This window comes from Dicentrarchus labrax, unplaced genomic scaffold (assembly GCF_905237075.1).
Source record: "Dicentrarchus labrax unplaced genomic scaffold, dlabrax2021, whole genome shotgun sequence".
Lineage (NCBI taxonomy): Eukaryota > Metazoa > Chordata > Actinopteri > Moronidae > Dicentrarchus > Dicentrarchus labrax.
The window spans coordinates 24,715,702-24,737,054 of record NW_026136718.1 but is presented as its reverse complement, the minus strand read 5'-3'; the positions used below and the strand labels follow the sequence as shown (position 1 = coordinate 24,737,054).

The following is a 21,353-nucleotide window of genomic DNA, read 5'->3' as shown; positions in this document are numbered from 1 at the left end:
TTGTTCTCTGAAATAAGTGATTTTTAATAAATGTTTGTTGAGTATTCTGTTTCTTATGTAGTACAATTAACTGCTATCTCAATGTCATTTAATGGAATATCTCCACAAACAGACCTGGCATCTTTAATCTAATCTGCAGCAGAGAGAAGTTGGCTGGTAGTGATGGTAAATCACTCAGTGGAGTAGAAAATGTGGTAAGTGACACTGATTGTGCTGATGCTGTATTGTTTTATTGTTGTCTCCAATGTTATTCAAATGACTCTGACAGAAATTATGGGTTAGAAGCTATTTCACTGTATTTCTTCCTATGGCTCAGTAGTTTAGGAGCATATTTGAAATTCAAATCAAAACTGTGCGATTAGCTTCAAAGGTGAACCCTGTCCAAGGTCAGTTTTCATGCATGTTATTTATTCGGTGATACCACATTTCAGCCCTAGCACGTCAGTAGTAGGTAATGAAAACTAATGCACCATATTTCTTCATCGTTACAAACTGAGTGTCTTTGCTCCAAATTATCCACAATTTCAGTTAAGCTTGTGTGAAATGTATCCATTATCGAATCCTGCTGATTCCAGTTCCATTACAAAACATACTTGGGTTGATTCATACACTTTTTTTCCATTTCCAAACTGCACGCCCACACCGCATATTAATTTCTTCACTGTTTGAAGAACTGGGTCAGTGAATGCTTACAGACACTGGGTTATGGAGCTGCATGTCAACACAGCTACTACAGCAACATACAGCATGTGAAATGGTTTTAGATTTAGTTCTGAATCAAAAGTCCTTTAAAATAGCATCAACTTGGCAACTGTTGATTTTAAAGTGTGTTTAAATATGAGCATTTAACAAGTAAACGCAAACAAAACTGAAAATAAATAGCTCATTGGAAATACATTTATTCACTTTCTTCCAAATCGTTTGAAACTGCTCCCATGCTAGTAAGCTGACTACGAAGCTGAAGACAGCAGACAGTTAGCAAGCTTAGCATAAAGTCTTGGTTAGTAAGTTTAAATTTTCAAGTTTTGTTTCCCAAAAGGGGTACGTGTATATTTCAAGATAATTATAGTATCCAAATAGCACTACATTGTTAGTATCCTTCTGAACCGGTTTCATAAACATACTTGCTATCAATCCCATAATTAACACTCTGCAAAAGAGCTCAGTGAAATACAGTAAAGATCAAACTGGACTTGGACTGAAATACTTTTGGCATCTAAAAGTTCTGACCATATCAATTATGAACTATAGCTATGTTTTCCATTAAAAGTATTCAGTTAGAAATGCACATTTTAATGTATCAACCAGACAGAAAGCACACAAGTAAGGTTGTTGTCATCTTTTACAATTGCAATAATCTATAATAATAATAATAATAATAATGATACACTCAATCCATAATAAACACTGCAGTGAATAAGTATAGTGAAGCTGTGATGCAGAATTTAACCCTATTGGTAATACCTATGATTAAGCAGAGACCTCTAAAAATCGTTTTTTGAATGTTTTAAGAGGATGAACTTTTGCTGTGGTCACTGTACGGAAAATAATATATGACGTCCAGTTTATTGATTTTGCCATGTAACTCAGACAACTGCTCCCCCCATTACCCTGCAGGGCATACTCTCCACTGGCACGCTCTATAGCAAACATCCCCTCTGCCTCAGTCTGTCTGTAATTGAATAGTGAGAGTGCAAATGCACTAAACACTGCTGACAAATGGCAATTTATTCTTTTGTCCATTATGTTGTAAATACTTTGTATAAATAAGTCATACATTTGAGTCATACAATTTGAACTATGCTGTAAAATTCAAATGCCAATCCATAATGTGTGTAAAGTTCTTAGTAACTGCTAGCTAGTTTCAAAGTATGGATTTACTAAATGGTTGCACCATTAAAACTTACAACATGTCTTAGCTAGTAAAGGATTTAGTAATCAGGTGCTATGAAACATTGGTAATGCCATACAACTAAAAGCAATAAACTGTTAACAGGAACTTACTTTAGCATCACAAGCTGTAACATAACTGTCAAAATGAGTTCACTTATATCTGCGTACATGGAGAGATGTGTGTTTCACAGTGATTTCAGATTATGCTAACCTAACTGATGCTAGTTAAGTTAAAATCTTCCCAGTTCATGTTATTATTACACATTTTATTCTTCAGTCTTAATGGGACATATAGCCAAGCTAATGTCACTTGTCAGTTCAAACACAGTTACACCTGACAGTTGCTGTGTGTAAATATTTAGTAACAAATAATCTCTAAGTAAGAATAGCTGGCTGTGTTTTAATTTAGTGATGCATTAATCCCCACTTAGTAAGCACTTACTTTAACTAGGCTAGGCTAAAATTTAATTTACGAACAGCTTGTGCAACTGACACCTAGTGTGCTGGAAACTGAGTCAAAGAGCTATAAGCAGTCAAAAATAATGAAACTGAACATCCTCACACACATTTGTGCTTTTATTTGATTTAAATCTGGCTGCAGTTAATGTTGGAGTGTGTTAAACATTGGCATCTTTTACACTTTCTTTCTGTCACAGTTTACATTAGCAGCAACTTTGTTAAGAAGTCTCTGACATTATGTAGTAGTATGTTTTGACCTCTACAATAAATATCTGATATGGACAGTCAATTACCATACAGTGTTCAGCTGGGAGCAGTTCTGTGGGATATTACTGGAATCTCCAGTGTCCTGTTGATCATTTTGTGCACAGTGTGATCGCATGGTAAGGCATGCTTATTCACCTGTGACACAGCATAAAGGGGAGGGCTGCACACAGGGAGAGGGCTGCCCCACTAATGTAAAGGTCAAACTATATGGCCTCAGAGGATCCACATGTTGTTCAGGAAGTTAGGGAGGAAAGGATGTGCAGGCCCCTCCTTAAATACTCCTTAAAAATGAGAAGTTCACGTCAACTTTTCCGGGCGTTACCAAGACCACAAGGTGTGTCATTTGAAGAGTAAGAAAGACATGTTTGTATGTGAATACAGCACAGGAACAGTCAACCCTGGTTAATGAGTACAAAACACACTGGCAAGAGGACATTCAAATCATACTTGGAATTTCTCTCCCTTCACAAGTCTATTAATGTAACCATTAAATGTCTTTTGTAAAAAGTAATTCACTCACCTCATATCTGAGAGAAGATTGTGGAAAATATTTGAGGAAATAAGGATTATTGTGACATTGAAATCAGTATTGGTCATATTAAGAAGTTGTCTTATCTTTATGGCTTAGCATGAACTGATAAGTCTTCTCTTATCTTGAAAGACAGTTGCAATTGTGCACAGTCTGTCAACACCAAAGTAGAAATGTGAAGTACAGCCAGTGAAACACTCCCGCGCACTGCACTGACAACATTCTCAAACGATTTATGGTCATCATCTTGTGCACCTGCCTTAATGCTTTAACAGAAAGCTATCATTTTCAGTCAGGTGTCTTTCAAAGTGCAGACAGTGTTGTTAACTGCGTTGCCACAGCTCAGATTCACTGCTGTTCCATCCTAAAAACCATAGCTCAACCTGACTTTCACACCTTACATTCTGGGGAACTGAATTCCTGTCTGTCTCTTTTCTTCAAAGTAATGTAGCAAAGTCAAGAAATTGTAGACGAGAGCAGAGGAGGAGAGGATGACGTAAATCTACTTGTAAGTAATGGAAGATTTAGAAATGGATCAAATATCTTTGATCTTTGAATATGACTACTATAGCTGGCAAAGGTCATTCTTACTTTTGCTACTAGAAGAAATACATTATTACAGTGGACAAATGATAAGAGCCCTTCTGTTAATGGCTGGTGTAGTAAGTTATATTTGAGCTGGTTCCTTTGGAATACCCTACAAGTATTCTGCACACCAAAGTACAGCAGTGTTATTTTAATCTTTTATCTTAGACCTGATGTTTCTTCCATTATTTTAGAGGGTGTTTACTGAACCTCAACTCTTGTAATCTGTGATTTACCTGCAACATATTTGTGTTTGTTTATGTAATTGTTTCTTATGTTTGTGTTATTATGGTGGAAAAATAAGAAAATCCAATAAATATATTGTTTTAAAAAAATAGAGATGCTTGTGTTTTATATTGAATACATCCCTTTAAGTTTGCCAAAGACTATTCATTGCTTTAAGTCAAAGCACACACTATGTTTGTAGTTCCACAGGGAAATATGCAGGCTGTGGCCTTATTTTAGTGCAGGGGCAAAGAAGCATTAAAGCTGCTATGGTCAATATTTTTATATTAACAATTGATCCAATAACTATGTATAATGTGAAAGGTGTCCGTTAAAGTGACAAACCCACAGATCATAATAATATTTTTATTATTCTCTATTCTCTTTTTGAGGCTTTAACTTTACTGTTTTGACTCACTCTCAGCGCTCTAGTTAGTGCTGCTGGACGCAGGAGATGCTGTGTCTAGCAGAAACCTTGGATACGACCGCTGTATGCTACCTGTCCAGCAACCAAAGAGCAAACTGACAGAGTTAGCAACTAGCTGGCGAACATATATAAAAAGCCAGATATCTCCCTCGGGAGTTAGTGGCGTCAAAACAAAGCTAAAAAGAAAACGTTGGACTGTTTGCTAACAATGTTGTCATATCAACTTTATAAGGTGATAATATGTCAGTGTGTTGTGTTAGTAAGTAATTCTTCTTTCTCTGTCAGTGTTTCTTGTCCCTTCCTAGTTTATAACACAGTGAATACAATACAGTGAACAAATCATGTGTACGTTAGAAACCATGGCAATTTATTTAGAATGCAAACTGAGGAGCAATTTTTGTGCAAATCTGGCCTGACGTGGTTTATTTCTGCAACCAGAAGTTAATCCTACCAGAGCGCATTATAGCAGGAAAACAATCACCACGGTTACTGTAACTTGCATGAGAAGAGTTCAGTATTTCTCCTTTTCTTTCTCATCTGACCATGAAAGATTGTTTTGAGCTGAGGTGTTTCGCTCTGCCTCAGTGTGCATTCAGTGCGCTGTCAAAAAGCCAATCCAGGAGGCCATCGTTCCTCCAGTCCGCTGCATAGACACACTATTGTTGATGAGCCCAAGTCCAGCTCACACGCTGCATACCAGATTCCATCCACAACCTATCTCAGAATGCTGCACCTCCTGGTAATCTTGGCAAACCCTTGATCTATGTAAACAGTGGGCTGCTATGTTATCACTGCAGAATCAATAGTCTTACAAAGGAGTGTATTACATTGTTTACTTATAATGGTGTGAAAACAGGCCAGCACATAGAACTGGCTATTTTACTCCGGGCTGAACAGAATTACTGATGATTACTCAGGAAGAAAGTTGTAGTTTACTTCAGTTTAAAACTCAACCCATTTAGAAAAATAAAGACCAGATCTGTTTTTATTATGTACAACATCTGGTTTACATCATTTTATTTGAACTGGCACTTCTCATACATCCAACATTGATTACTAAAACCTTGTGTCTTTTGTAATTAAAAAGGGCTATGACATTAATTGGTGCGTTTTTTTGCACTCAACTTGGTAATTTAACAGTGTCGTCAGTACTGTCACACCTTAAAGATGTCTTTCTGCCTCTGGAATTTGTATTTATGGGAGTGTTATTTTTGTCTCACAGAAGCCATACTGTGTTGTTTCTGTAGCAAACAGAAATATAAAACACTTCCTGTGATCCAGAAGATTTGGAGGTATGTAAAATGTATGTATAGTAGCAGATATTAAACCTTGTATAAGATATATGTTCAGTCACCACCGTGTTTTAACAACTGGCACTACAGAGTAAGAAAACCTAAATACATTTATGTGAAACTTTACAGATTAGTATCTGTAGCCTCACAGGGAGGAGAGAAAGCAGACTGAGAGAGTAATGCTCAGAATGAGAAACAACATAGTGCAATTCAGTGAAACAAATTCATCTGCAATCAGTAGCTCAGTTTATATGATGTGTTTTTCAACTTTATAACCTATAATGGTGAGTTTATGACTTTATACTATGAGCTGACAGACACTAAAAGGTCCAGTGTGTAACATTTAGGAGGATCTATTGTCAGAAATGGAAAACTATAACTATATTTCCATTAGTGTAATGTATCACCTGAAAATAAGAATCATTGTGTTTTTGTTACCTGAGAAGGAGCCGTTTCTATCTGTGCTGCAGGTCACCTTCCATGGAGGCCGCCATGTTGAACCTCCATGTTTCTACAATAGCCCAGAACGGACAAACAAAACACTGGCATTAGATAGGGCCGTTGACGTTTCTTGTGAGTTTCACGGCCACCGTAGTTTCTCCTTTGCACTTGGAAGGGGAAGGTGAAGCGAGCGAGGTGCAATCTGAAGCCACTAAATCCTACACACTGGACCTTTAATGGGCACTGATTCAACTGATCCTATTACAGTTTAATGAGAACTATTGTTAGCATGGTAGCATATTTTGTTCCCGGCACGCACTACATGTGGAGCTCTCCCTTCATTCTTCTAGCATGGATAAAGTTACAGGATAGACTTACTGTGTACTGTCTGTGGCATTACCATTGACTAATGAGTTTGTTCATGATAATACAAATCAATGGAAATGGGTATTATGCAGTTCAGTCCTCTGTGGGTCTTCTATGTGCAATCATGCCATCATCCTCTGACTTCTCAGCACACAGTGTCATCATTTTGTGACTCATGACCAAGTGACACTGACTACCAGAGTGCATTTCAACAAAATATGGATTACTGTTTACAACGAATGACTTTCCTGATTGTTTAAAACAAAACAAAAACACTTTTCTAGACTACCTGTAAAAGGCTGTCTGATTAAAGCTCCAGTGTATTTGTCAACCTCTTTGAATTCGTACCTTCCTTCCTGTTGAGCTTCTGTTCCCAGCTTTCAGTTCTCTGTATCAACAGTTTGTCTCTAGACTTTTCTATGTGTGTTTGCACTGTACATGTGCACATACATATCCTAAACTAAACCTACCTACGTAACCTTTCAATGCCGCCTAATTTGATCTGAAATATTATGGTTATTTTGTTAGCATTTAGCAACCACAGCATTACATACAGGTGCAATAACAAAACTTGTAGATACTGAGTGCTAACAACATGATCAAATGTTGTATCTAAGCTGTTTAGAAAGACAAGCTAGAGCAAAGTATATCGTCTTGCTGAGGCTCGTGGAACAGAAGCTAGCTTTAAAAAAATGGGGGCTTTCAGTTCCCTGTTTGCTAGTTTTCAACTTGTGAATGCTGTTCCTCATCCTCAGTGTGATCAGTATACAATCATTATGTTCCAGTCTTATATATTAAATACATTTTCAGTACTTTTCCAGCTATAATTTGGCTACTTTATGAAGATTTTAAAAACAGATGTGCTAATTGCCACTTTTCTAGCGGAGACACAATTCTAACTTATATTCACCCTAGCTAACAATTATAAACACATTTGTAGCAGCGTTTCAAAAAAGTTTAATGAGTTTAAATATAGAAAAATATATTATCGTAATATTTTGTTTTGTGATATTGTATCAGTTTTCAAAAACACTATAGATGTATGTGTTTAAACCCCCAACCACTAGATAGTGGCACTACATATAAACCGATGATGTTGGATATGACAGTGACTGTGATACATACAGATCCCACTGTTCTGGTTGCAAAAACAAAGGAAGCTTTTATTAAAGTTAGATTTTATGCATATGGTGGTGTGTTCCTTACACTTTGATAAATTTCCTAAAGAGGAAAATCACAACATACCGCCAATCTTAAACATGAATTCACGATATTAAGTAATAAAGGAAGGCCCCTACCAGAAAACTTTGTGCACTTAAGTCTGAATATAATTTATTCTAGCCTCTTGTTAATTTTTTGGTTTGCATTTATTAATATTGTATTATCTTATGTCATTGTGTTGAATAAAATTAATATTACAGTAGAAGGTGTATGTTGGGAAAAAGTTGGACAAAGTTGAGTTTGTACCGTATTTGTTACTAATAAAATAAAAAATAAAAAAATAAAAACTTTTGGGCGCCATACTGCTGGGTCTGAAAGTATGTAATAACCAGATGTTGGCATAAGCTAATATTACTGAATCTATAGCTGTTGTGTTTGTATTTGTCGCCACATTAAAGAGTGGAGAACACACCGGTTGCCATGGCACCGGCATCATTTAAAACGGTCGAGGCAACTGTTGGACATTTTCTGTCGGGCCCACAGTCTGTGTGCGCCCATCGGTGTGCTAACTAGCCCCCCTTCGTTCCCCTCTTACGCAGAAAGCGGCGGAAGGTTGTGATTTGCTAGCCTCAGCCCTCCCTCTTCGGGGGGTAACTTATTGCGAGAGTCGGCGGGCGGAGCCGGTTTCCCCGAGAGATAAATTGTGTGTGGTACAATTGGTGGAGTCGGGTACGAAACTGTCCTTTCGCTTTTCCTGTGAGGGACAGTCGACAGTCTGAGCTGAAAGCAGCCCAACCAAACCGTAAAATCACACCGAGAAAACCCCAGGGATACTACCGGGAGTAAACATGTCGAGAAATAAAGACAGTGACGGCGGATGGAGGACATTTGTGTGGAATTCAGAGAAGAGGGAGTTTCTGGGACGAACCGGGTGCAGTTGGTGTAAGTACTCGTTATCTGGTTTTTTTTCTTCTCAGTTTTTACTCAGCTAACCGAGCCAGCTCCTGTCCGGAGACGACGGCTCAATGTCAGATAAATGAAGGAGCACGTTTTGGCTGAGAGAGTGGAAAGTGTCGCTGCTCAGTGGGGATTTTTGCTCTCCATTTCCTGAGTGTACAGACAGCACCTGTTAGAGCTCACTGTCTGACAGCCTGCGTCGTGACTTCGGCTTTTCAATGGAGGCTGTGTGAAGAAGTTGCTCTTTCAAATCAGAATTCACTCATTTGTGGGAACCAAAAAAAGGTCTTTTCTCACAGAGTTAGTCTTACAGACAAGCTACAGGTCGAATGAAGGGGGGAAATAAAGCTTAATCATGTTTTTTTTTTAATGAATTAACTCGCACTATAAATGAATTAGTTGCCCCCTCGTGTATTTGACTGTTTAACAGTAGCTCGTGACATTTTGACTTTGTTAAAATGATACTGCTCGTTTTATGGTTAATAACAGCAATAGGAAGAGATTAGCAGAGGCGTAGCCCATATTGGGCCACTCATTAATAAACGTCCTTTATGAAAAGGTCATCTTGAAGGACAGCCTGTGGTGGGCCAGGACTTTACACTCAACCACAAGGTGAAAGTTGGGTTGTTGTGTACCCCTCCTCTTATATTTCAGCCTGCCTGTGAGAGTGGAGGAGAAACAGGACATTTTATTCCTCTCAATAATAAGCCGATGAGCTAATCTCCGGCCCGGCTTTCACTCAAACCTGAGATTACTGGATCCAGCTTTAATCGTTTCACCACTCTTTTCAATACTTTAAGACGGAGAAGTGTTCGCTTAATACGGCCAGCAGCGCTTCTCGGTTTGATAGGATATCCACACGCCATTATATAGTGCCAATTAAGTTTCCCTAAACCGTTTAACAAAGTATAAATGCCAGTTATTCTCCCAGTGTAAAAACGCAGCCGGGTTCGGCCAGACGCCGCTTGGCAACATGGTGCTGTGAACAGATCACGACTCACATGTCTCAAGGGCCGCCCCTCTCCATCTTAGTTATTTTATTGTCCTCAAAGAGCCGAGACGTTGGTCGGCAACTCTCTGCCAGTTTCTGAAGCACTCACTAAACCTCAAATCCCAATGAAAGCTCGAATAAAACTGTTTGTTCCCGACAAAAGGCTTTTTCTCTAAGCAAAAATCAATGCCGTAGTACCGCCGCCATGGCTGCGAGCTGTAGTCAATGGCGAGTTTATAGCGAATTTACAGGAGATACTTTTAGATGAAAATGTCCATCCGCCACATGTTATTGGTGTCGTAATGCTGGCTGTAGTTATACTGTTAGTATGCATCTATTAGTCTATTACAGGGTACTGTGGGTCTCTGTCGTGAGCGGGAGTGATGTCGCACTAACTAAAAGCAACAGGTATGTCTGTGCCCTTGAGTTGGTGAAACCTTCACGGTCCGTCAGCCCATATTCCTGAAGAAATGTCCAGTAATAACGCTATAAACGGTGTTTATAAGGGGACTACTTTATATTTCAGTTTTGTTTCCAGTCTGCGAAATATAGGAAATCACGAGTGTCTGTGGCAGTGGCTTTTTTTTTTCTTTCTTTCTTCATTACCAGTGTTTATGTGTGTTAATTTCGACATTTCAGACTGCGGCTTAGTCAGAAAACGTGCCACAGATCTGGTAAAGCGGTGACTAGGTTGGAGCCAGAGTCAGTAAAAAGTGGAGGGACATCAGTGAGGTGTGAATGTGGTGACGGCCGCCTTCACAACATGCCGCAGCAGCGTGTGGTGGGGGAGGTGCTCTCCATTCAAACTCTGCCTCTCACCACCAGTAGGCCAGTTTCTGTGCTATTTACATTTCTGGCCAACTGTGTTGTTATCTTCCACTTCTGGCTACAAAATGGTGCTGTGTGTGTGGACCGCCCATTTGCACTTTACTCTCACGCCTATAAATCCCAGGTAATTAATTGGCTATGAATATTAAGCATGCCTACATACACACAGTGGGCCTGGTTCTGCCTTTAACCAGCTCAGAAATGTGCCTCAAAGGCACTGCTGACAGGAACTGACTGTTAAGCCTGTTTGCCTGCGTTTACCGGCTTCCATGACAGAAACTGTCATTTGTTTTGCAAATACTGCTCACCTATACAACAGGTTCTGATCAGCCCATTATTTATTTTTTTGATGGCCCATTCTAAAGAAATCAGTTCGCACGGTTGTAAGCCTGCACAACTCGTCAGCATGAGGGTCCGTCTATAGTTTCCCACTCAACAGGTGCATCTCACAGCGCTCCCGCTATGGTTGCAGATATGCTCATTAGAAAATAGCTCACCATGTATGTACACTGCAGTGACAACCTGTGGCCATGTTGAAACACAGAATCAGAGCAATACTGTCAGATATTTAACTTTGATTCACATGTTTTCCTCTCTTTTTTGAACTCATCAGTCAGAAAAAGTTCATTAGATGTCCGTGCTTATGTTCAGTTTTTGTAGTTGTGGTACAAAACCACCTGCCTCATATGCATCGTGCTGTGTACACTGCATGAGTCAACCTCTGAGCATAAAAGAAAGGGCTCTCGTGTGCTGGAAACACTGCACATGTGTTCTCAGTGTGTGTCAAATGCAAAAACTCAACCATATCAGAGCAACTCAAGGCGTGGAGGGGGCCTGCTATAGTCTACTGCCAGAGATATGGCAGTGCAGATGGACCTGTTATCAGCCTGCCAAACTGGTTTCAGTTTGGCGGGCTGGCGCAGTGGCTGATTTGGACATGCAACAGCAAATGCATCAGGAATGGGAACGCCGATGATGATTCCATAATCAGACAGTGTTCAGCAACCCAAAATAAAAAATGGTATGATGCCAGAAGATGTCTGTTACTGTTACTGTTAAATGTCAGTGACAGAAACAAACTGGGATTTATTATAATACTTGTAGTATAGGTAGCAGTTTCAGAAGTTTATTTTTTTTTTTAAGTTTCAAGGCCCCATGCACATTAATACATTGCAAAATAAAATTACACCTGGAGCGACATGGATGTTCAAATAAACTTATTACTGCCAAGAAGAGGGTAGGGAAGTTATTCTTGGGCTGATTTTAAGGTATGCAGTGGGATCAGACTATAAACGGTACATTTTGAGTTTCATTTGAGCTATGGTTGTAGGATACAAAAATCCCATTGGAGGTGCTTTTTGGGTTTCTGGTTGTAGTATAGATACACTATTGTATAGGTGGATACAAACAAGAACAATCGGGGTAATCGAAATGTGACAGAGTATACACATTTAAGTATTGGTGTATCTCCTCCTGACTGTACTTGACTGAAAGTAAGCAAACAAGAAAATGTTAATTACAAGTCTACGCCAGCGGCATGAATAAAGCTAGGGACAGACAAAGTAAAGCCTTTTTGTTCAGTTAAGTGAAGACCGTGTTTTTATGCCAAACCTGTTTTAAGTGGCGACACTGCGGGGGAAGGGTCTCCGTGAGAGGTGGCTGTGGCGCTGATGGGAATGACTAGTGACTCATCCTGTTGAACTGGAACCGCAGCCCTCCTGCTGATGCATAATTGGAGTAAATTTTAAATTAGGTGGAGAAAAAAACCCTCATTATTGTTCCAAAATGGCTTCTACAATGAGAAGAGAAAGGGACCACACTGTGTGGATCTATTGATTGCAATTCCTGAGGTTTATATAGATAGAGATATAAGACAGCAAACCAAGATGTTCTTTGGGGAAACTCAGCTTTACTCATTAATTTTTGTTCTTTTAAGTATGTTGGTCCTTGAATCAAAACTTGTGTTCTGCTGTGACATTCAAATCAGTCTGTTTGTATGAACTGATTGTCGACATTTTTTTGACATCACTTAATGTTTGATGAAAAGTGCAAAATGCTAAAGATATTCAATTTACAATGACTTAAAATAAAAGTAGAAAATAACTCACATTTGAGGAGCTGAAATCAGAGAATATAGTAAGTAGAAAGTAACTGAAAAGATTAATGATCAAGAGTTGTACATTATTAATGAAATGTCTCTTTTCCTCTACAGTTAAAATCATCCTGTTCTACGTGATATTCTACCTATGCTTGGCTGGAATTTTCATCGGGACCATTCAGGCACTGCTGCTCACATTAAGTAGCTACAAACCCACCTATCAGGACAGAGTCGCCCCGCCAGGTAAATATATTCTCCACCTTTTCACTTTGACCCTTTTTGAGTGATCTGCTGCAGTGAACGATATTTCAACAGCTAAAGCAAACAGCAGTGATGGAAAGGGCTCTATTACGCTGATTAGAACTGTTTTTACGCCATGTCTCTGTGATGATGTTGTTGTGGATGTGGGTATAGATGACTGTTGGGGTGGGCCTTTAAGCAGCTACTCTATCAGAAGTCTGTGTGACCTTAGATAGGTTCAGCCATTTTGTCCTTCACTCCTCTCAGCCAGTCAATGTTTCCCCCCTCAGGCTACAGGGGAACTGTTGTAGCTTACACCCATTGTGACTGAAATGCTTCGTGTGTGCTATGATTGTGTCACAGCCGACATGTTTCAAAATATATGTTTGAAACCACAGTTTGTAGTTTTATTATTTTAAGAAACTGATTTAGTGTAGCTAAGAGGCCTCTAAGCTTGTTTCTCTGGAAGAACTTCTAATCTTTAATCTTGGGAAAACACTGCTCCAGTCACACCACAAGCGTTTAGAAATTTCCTGCGAGCCTGGAGACGGCGCAGATTGTAAGTGCCCGGCCTGGTCTGGTTGTGCCAGTACTTGTTTGCACAGCACATGCTCTAGCCTTGGCGGTATTTTTAGCAGCCATTGTAAATGACTGGCTTCATGCACACAGGTTAGTTTGCCTGCCGTTTCGACTGTTGACAGTCAAAGAGCAGCCTGGCAGAGAAAGCAGTGTGGAGCGCTTTGAGCTGAAGTGAGTTTCCAGTAGTGGCAAGATAAAGGAAGCAGGGAGTAGTTTTTTTTTTTTTTTTTTTTTTTTTCTTCAGAGCTCAAGCCCGCCTCTCACTCTGGGGCTAAAAGTTTCCATTGTGAGAGAGACACACGTGAGAGTGGATGGGTGGGGGCAGGGGATTGGTGAACTTTCACAAGGCACCACTGAAATTCAAGTGACTAAATGTTAGTTCTCTGCCTCTGTTGCACAAACACCTCTGCTCATGCTCACAACTACAGCAGCAAAGGAACAGAAACAGCAGTGAGGCAGAGAAAAGGTTCACAAATGTCATGTTTCTTTTCACTCCTCTTACCCATCGCATTCTCTTCATGCCACGCCTCACTGAGGCCTTGTGCACAAGGTCTGTGGAAAATTACTGCTATAACGAGCTGACAGAGACCATCTGAGGAAATCCCCAAGACCCCACATTGTGTGTTGTCCTAAGATAATAGACCTCTGGGCTCTACAAAGAATAGCTCACGTGATATAGTGTAGCTTCTGTCAGCAACAGTTTTATATTGTGTTTGCTGCATGTAACTCTCTTAGAATCAATATTTCCTTTTATTTTGTAGCTTATCAAAACAATTTTGTGTTTTTCAGGTCTGTCACACACCCCACCCTCAGAAAAATCTGAAATTGCTTTCACTAAGTCTGATGAGAAGACATATGAGAAGTACATCAAAACCATGAATAAGATACTTCAAGTGTATGATGAAGAGCGCCAGCAAGATGTCTTGAAATATGAGGACTGTGGAGGCAAGTATAAGCCAATCATACAGGGATTGTCCTACTTTCTGGCTGATCCCTGATGGGTATGTAACAGCAGTCAATCAAGAGTTCATATTTATGTATTTACATCTATTAGCAGTAAATGCTCATAAGAAACATCAAAGTCTACAGAAATACTTTGAAAATATTTGACGTTCTTCTAATTTAATTTACATACTAGAAAGGATGTGTTTGAAAAAAGACTGCGGCTTTGTGTGTATGGTATGTGTACAGGTCTAATGTGTGTCTGTTTGGTACCATTTACAGACACTCCTCGGACATACATCGACCGTGGTAGTCTGGATAGTGACACAGGAATGAGGAAAGCGTGCCGTTTCCGCAGGTCTTGGCTAGGTAGCTGCTCAGGGGAGAGCGATAAAAGTTTTGGCTTCAGTGAGGGAAAGCCGTGCATCATTGTCAAGCTCAACAGGATTGTCAATTTCAAACCAAAGGTAGGTTCACTGCACACTTACAACATTGCAGCTTTTGTAATTATAGGTGCTATTCACACTGATAAGGGCACAATAAAAAAAAAACAATAAAACAGTCATAAACCAGTGACGTTTAAATAGGATTTAGCTAACAGAAGAAATGTCACATGAGACATGCACTGTATAGCAAACTGTTAACTGCTAATGTTACTCACCAACCTGATGACAAATCTGTTAGGCCGAAGGAAAGGAGCCACTTCTTTGTTTGATGTGTTATATTAGAAAACATTAGAAATTAAATGAAGCAGCTCAAAAACATTACTGGGAACGTAATTGAGTCGAATCCAGCAGCAATAAATCAGACATTGCTCACAAATGTAGCACACACTGTAGGTAAAGATACAGTACATACATTTTCAGCAGTTTTGTTCTCACTTGAATGCAGCAAAGTCACAGTATACTGAGAAATTGCAATGTAGATTGTTTGCTCTATGAAAACCTTAACGTGAGGTAGAACAGATGTGTGTGTAGGATGCTTTTTGTTATTTTCAAACTACTAGCTCTGGTTCTTCAACCGGTTCCGTTCAAGGTTCCTGGAACCTTGGTGCTATCTAACAAGCCTGTGTTTCTACCGGTTTTGAGAGGAGCCATTGTAATCAGATTGCGTCATTGACAGTGCACAATGCGCCTGTAGAATATGACACACACACTTCGGTTCCCAAGGAAAACCTTCCAACCTTCAGGTTTTTGGTTTCGTTTTGGTTGAAATGCTCCAAAAACTAGGTGCACAAACTGGAATGGAGCCGGTTCCCTGTTGGAGGAAAAGGCCTATGAATTTCTGAAGGTCATTCAGGTGTTGAATTTCTTTCTGAACATGCTTCATTTCTTTAAAGGGGAATACCAATTTTACACATCAAAGTCTGTTTACAGGTCTTGGGGCATACTACTGCATATATGAATAAAGACAGATGTCTTTAAGTGATGTCACTTGAGTGTGTAGACTACTTCTGTTAGTTTTATTTTAAACTTTCCATAGTGAGTCTGACTGTTATAGGAACAAAATTATATATCAGCGCAGTACTCTTAATCTGTAATCTAATAACATACCATAAGAGTGGCATTTGTATGCTCTCTGCAATCAAATGTCCCAAATTGTAACTGAATTACTCATCAGGATTTGCAAAACATTGCTTTTTACGGTACATTTGGAACCTTGCTGCACTGAATGGAAACTGAAACCACAATAAGTTGCAGCATATAAAACCACATGTTGTAGCAGCGACATGCTTGTGCTGCTTGCCACAATCAAACCTAACGGAACGACCTGCTCACAATGTTCATCAACCTGTCTCTTTTTGAAGGTTCCCGCTAGTAATCAGTCACTCCCAGAGGCTCTGCAGGGCAAAGTACAGCCCAACCTGATCCCCGTCTACTGCAAAAATAAGGTACGTCTGATATGACAGCATCTGGCCATGGTATATTAACATATATATATACTAGTAGAATAGTTGTCTCTAGTATTCACGCTGTAAAAAGGTTTTAAGTCAACTGTTGTGCTTGCAGAGAGAAGAGGATGAAGGCAAGATAGGAGAGATCAAGTACTTTGGCTTGGGCGAAGGCTTTCCTCTTCAGTACTACCCGTACTACGGAAAACTGGTGCATGGCCAGTACCTGCAGCCGCTGCTGGCCATTCAGTTTACCAACCTCACTATGGATCAGGAGCTGCGCATTGAGTGCAAAGCATATGGAGAAAACATCCAGTACAGTGAGAAAGACCGCTACCAAGGACGTTTTGATGTTAAGTTCACAATCACCTCGTGACCTCAGCCATGATGAGCACTCTCATTTTGAAACAAATAAAATGTAGAGAATAAAAGAGTTCAGATAAACACCACTAGTCTTTGAACATTCATAATATACAGGACCTACACTTAATCTGTGTGCTTTACACTAGCTTTTCTGTGTGTTTGTCGAGGGTTAGAATGTAAAATTCAAGAGTAGCAATAGCAAATATTTATTCTACTGTACATGAAAATATTCCTTGAGCCATGGGATGTGTTCATCTATTACCGTAAAACTGCGATTCCACTACTGACGTGTAGCGAGCTGTGTTTCTGTCCCCAAAGTATTTCATCCTAATGTGGTTTCTATATATTTTTGGAGTGTCCAGTGCTGTAGTCTAGTCCTGTTGTAATCTCTTCTGTCTTATGTCAGCTTTAGTGGTCCAAGGTGTGTGTGTGTGTGCGTGTGTTCGTGTCGGTGTGCAGGTGTTTATGTGAGCGTGTGGAGTGTGTGTCAATGTGCTCTGACTAACTGAAATACTAGCATGGTACTCTGAACCTTTAAGGCCCATGTATGAGTAAATGACTGCGCTCCATGGAATCTGTTTTTTTGTGTGTTTCTTTATCCTAGCTGTTCAAGTTGACTGCAAGGATCCATTTGTACACCTCTTCTTTGTTGGTCACCTTTAGCTGTAGGATATGGTTTAATGACATTTCTGTTTGATACTCTTACATCTGTTCATTCTTAATTCATAGTGTAGAGCTTTGTGGGTCCAGCCTAGAAGACTGTCACCTCCATGGAAACAGTGGCAACTCAGTGCTTTGAAATCTGTTTTGCTGGAGACATCACATGACGTGATGCTACTTACTATTGAATGTTTTAGCCATTTTCATGGTGGAAGAATTTTATATTTATGCAGTTGTACATTTTTTTCAAAGTTTAATGTATGAATCCAATACCAAAGTCGCTGGTCAAAAAGTTAGAGAATATCAGAGGCAATGCAGTATCCCATGTAATAAGATGTTTAGTTGGTGTGAAAATACTTAATTCAATGTTGAAGATCAAAACACTTGTCAGGAGTCTGCTCTTGTCACTTTATTTAATCTGCATAAGGCTGAAACAATAAACAAAAAAATGAGACAACTGTGAAGTCTTTGAATATGTAGTTACACATCTTTTCTCCTTTACATTCACCCGTCCAAAATCTTGAAGAAATACTGCACCTGTAGGAAAGAAATGAAAATGAATAACATCAAAGTATCAGCCAGTCCTCTCTGATATCAGAACAGTGACACTGAAAGAGTAAATTCTCTGTACAAGCCCTTTCTTGGCCACTGCGTCCCAGTCTTGGGAAAATGGCAGCTCAGTCAGTCACAGGCTAATGTTTAACAAGGAGGCATTTGTCCGAGCCACAGATCAGGAGTTTTCCTGAACAATGACGCTCGATGGGTCAGACCCCACTCCCTGCAAAACAATGGTTTTGTTTCAAATTCCTCTCCCATTCTTGTTCTCCTCAAAACCAGTGTGAGCTGAGGTTGCCCCGGCCCACAGAGCGGAGTCATGAGACTCGTCTAAAGACACGGCTTCACAGAGTCGGGGGTTTTGTTCTTGGCTAAATGCAAGGTAGTTATTTATGCATGCGCTGAAAAGACAATGAGGAAACCTATGTGCAGGATCAGAGGAACTACACAGATGAAATTATGTGGGTGTATTCTACGTTACAAGGAGGGTACAATGTGCTTGTGTCAGTGACAGCACCCACCTCCAGAACACCGTCTTCAGGGAGGTCTGTGCAGTGGACTGCGTTTTTCACTTTATCTTTGCCATAAAGTGCACGCAATGTGGTTGGGCGAAGATGCCGCGAAATTTCCTGTTGAATGAAAAACATGATGAAACACTGATAAATCATCTAACAAACAACATGGCACACTTTCCGAATACCGAGGCCCGGGTGGAATGGTGATGCAGTGGCGTTTTGAAACTGAACATCCTGTCCTGTTGTATGTTACTAAGACAATGTGATTACTCAGCAACTGGACATGTGATCCTGGAGAGGAAGTGACTAAACGCTGACACTTTTTTCACACATTTCTGCATGTAAGTAACATTAACCACAGCATAGTCTCAGCCTCCTGCTATAATACTGCCACAGGTTGATACTTTTCCTTCAGGGCTTACTAAATGGTCTCCATGTTCATATGACATATGCCAGATAACAGTTTCCATACTACCCCCTTCTTAGTGATGTTGGAAAACAACACAATTTCCACACCTTTAAATAGTTTCTATATCACTGTACACAGCAAATACATTATTTAGACCCTATGTTCTCCCTTTTACTGCTTTCCTGCAGGCAGGAGCTTCATCTTGAGTGTCTGTCTATTTCAATTCAACATCAGACACTCCCAAGGTCGGAGCCGGGCTCTATTGCCCTTTGCTACTCGGTGCCTCCAGGAAATGCAACCCTCCCACAGGGTCCGCCATCGGGGGAGGGACAATATGTGAATAATTACTTCACCAAGAGGACTGTTGGCTCTAAAGGAATGCAGAAGTTATATATAACATATAGTACTCATGTAGATACTGAGGCAGCAGGATCAACATCAAAGCAAATCTACTTACAACGGATCAAAAGTAACCAATGTAACTGAACTGTGTCCTTTTTACATTCACACTGCTGAAGGTTTGTTTCGCCTCACATTTTGTGGAGAAAAGAATCTGACTGTGTCTTCCAGCAGGGAAACATTTCCTATGACAAGTTCTTTATCCTCCTGTGGTTTATGAGAGCGCAGACAAAAGGCAGGAACAAGTTTTAAGGTCATCAATCAACCCAGCCTTCTCTTTCGAGCCATTCATCGTTAAAACAAAAACCTCGTGGAAAACAAGTCTCCTGGTTGAAATGATTCTACTACACAACACTGAATTGACTATGAAAGAAAAAACATGTTGCAAGGATCCTGGGAACTGTGGATCACCCGAGTTACAATTTTGCTTAGAATGAATTATTATTATATATTATATTAGATTATTATAGAAAAATCACAGAAAGGGTTAGACAAGAGTACAAGAAATGATTCAAACAAATAAACTAAACACTGTATTTCACTGTGCTGGCACATATTAGGTCATTCAAGAGGACCAACAAATGCAACAGCACCTACTGGCTGGCGGGTTTCAGTCAATCACCTCGATCTCCTACAGTCAGGGTAACCACACTAGGAGCTGGGCTGAAGGGGGGGCAGTGTTGGTCTGTTGGTCCAGAGACCGAAATATCTTCAGACAATAAATCCTGCTTGCTTTGGTGATCCTCTAACACCAGCATCCACGAGGTCAACATTTTTAATTTGTCCAAAACTTTGGTTTATGATCAAATACTAGTGGACGATTTGATGACATTCCCATCAGCCCCAGCTGTACTCTGGGTTTGGTGCTAATTAGGCCAACATGCTAAAGCAAGATGGTGATGATGGTAAACATAATACCTGCTAGTACTAATAGCAGCTAGTGTGTTAGTATTGTCACCGCATGTTAGCATGCCGAGGTTAGCATTTAGCTTAAAGCACTGTAACAGAGCTGTTAGAGTGGCTGTAAACTTCTCCTGTAGCTTCTCCTTTCAGCCAATTCAGTGTCAGTATGGGTGACAAGAGGCGAGGTGCCATGTTTTAAACTGTTAGCCTAGCAAATGTCTTGTGATAAATGATGTCATTGCTAGGCAAATTTAATTAAGACTACAGGAGGAGTTCCACAAATAAACGTTGAAAATTAAAAACCAGTTATTATCGGCTAAGCTGTAACAGTGCTTCTGATTTGTATAATTAAAATCATCAATCAGATTGTATCAGTCAGAAGAGAGGTGGACAAGAAGAAAGAATAGCAGGAACCCAAATATGGCTGCTAAGCTGTGAAATTATCATTGTCAGTGAAGTAAAACATCTGTATGTTGTGGGTGTGCATCTGGAAACTAAATACAGAAGCCTGTGCATAACTATCTGTCCAATGGCCCTGATCAGGCAGTAGCTTCTCATGTCTCCCAGGAGGCTAAAGCTGAAGATGGCAAAGGGGGAATTAAGGGAGATTTACTTAGTGATAAAAAGAATTCTTTGCAGAGCACTGCTCTCTGTAATTGCGTTAGTTACCCATGAGTGACCTGCAGTCAGAGATTAATTTGATTTTAATGAGTCTCCCAGTTTGCTGGACTGATGTTCACGTAATGGCTGCTGGCTTTTGTGGACAGTAATGGCAGGGGCGGAGTGACCCGGCCGTAACGTGACCGTCCAGCAATCGAAAAGTCTCATGTCTGATCCTTCATGCGCCGCTGACTGTGCGACCCTGCTGCAGCGAGCCAGACAGAAGGCTCACTTCATTACCGGAGGAGTCTGCTAAACTTATTCTCAGCACTTACACAACATACAAATACAGTACACACATTTACATCCATCAGTGAAGGCCAACAACTGCTCAGATTCTACTCAGAACATTTTTGCCACATTTAGCTTGGTGGAAAAAAGGCTTTTGAAAGAGGCTTTTCAATTTGAGGAAAACAGCCCAAAGTGTGTTTTTATCTCTGCACTTCACTAAATAAGACATCACAGGGATTATTGTATGTCATTTTAGGAAATTAAGCAACATTTTCTAATTCCACATAATACAACGAGGATGGGGTGTATTTATTATTTTTAATACAACAAAACAGTCTTAAAGGAAATCCAAAAATCTGAGTAATACACGTCTTGCCATAACATGTACATTTTAAAAATGTCTGTGTTTTACAAATGGCTCATAGAGCATTCTTACTGATAACAAAGATGTCTAACCTCAGCCTTAAGTTTGTAACTGAGTTACTAA

General features: G+C 39.9%; 2 protein-coding genes and 1 long non-coding RNA gene across 5 annotated transcripts in view; 2 read left to right on the top strand and 1 right to left on the bottom strand.

Moving 5' to 3' along the window:
- The window catches only part of LOC127350901 (uncharacterized), a 48,799-nt gene extending 43,106 nt beyond the window's left edge, over positions 1-5,693 (top strand). Inside the window, exons 5-6 of one of the 2 annotated variants that reach the window (XR_007880668.1) lie at positions 113-194; positions 5,608-5,693. This is a non-coding gene — a long non-coding RNA (uncharacterized LOC127350901). Of the gene's footprint in view, positions 1-112; positions 4,063-5,607 lie in introns of those variants that run through there. The other variant, XR_007880667.1, reaches the window with a different exon arrangement.
- Positions 5,694-8,339: 2,646 nt separating this feature from the next.
- On the top strand, positions 8,340-17,651 carry atp1b1a (ATPase Na+/K+ transporting subunit beta 1a). Its single transcript, XM_051375835.1, has 6 exons — positions 8,340-8,587; positions 12,634-12,762; positions 14,128-14,283; positions 14,563-14,747; positions 16,088-16,171; positions 16,290-17,651. The coding sequence occupies exons 1-6, from the start codon at positions 8,494-8,496 to the stop codon at positions 16,545-16,547; spliced, it is 906 nt and encodes a 301-aa protein (XP_051231795.1). The 5' UTR covers positions 8,340-8,493; the 3' UTR covers positions 16,548-17,651.
- The window catches only part of nme7 (NME/NM23 family member 7), a 16,286-nt gene continuing 12,521 nt past the window's right edge, over positions 17,589-21,353 (bottom strand). For both annotated transcript variants that reach the window (XM_051375831.1, XM_051375832.1), the window contains exons 11-12: positions 18,271-18,378; positions 17,589-17,731 (exon numbers count right to left, since the gene is read on the bottom strand). In XM_051375831.1, coding sequence (XP_051231791.1) covers positions 17,699-17,731; positions 18,271-18,378 — 141 coding nt within the window. In that variant the 3' untranslated portion in view covers positions 17,589-17,698. The remainder of the gene's footprint in view (positions 17,732-18,270; positions 18,379-21,353) is intronic.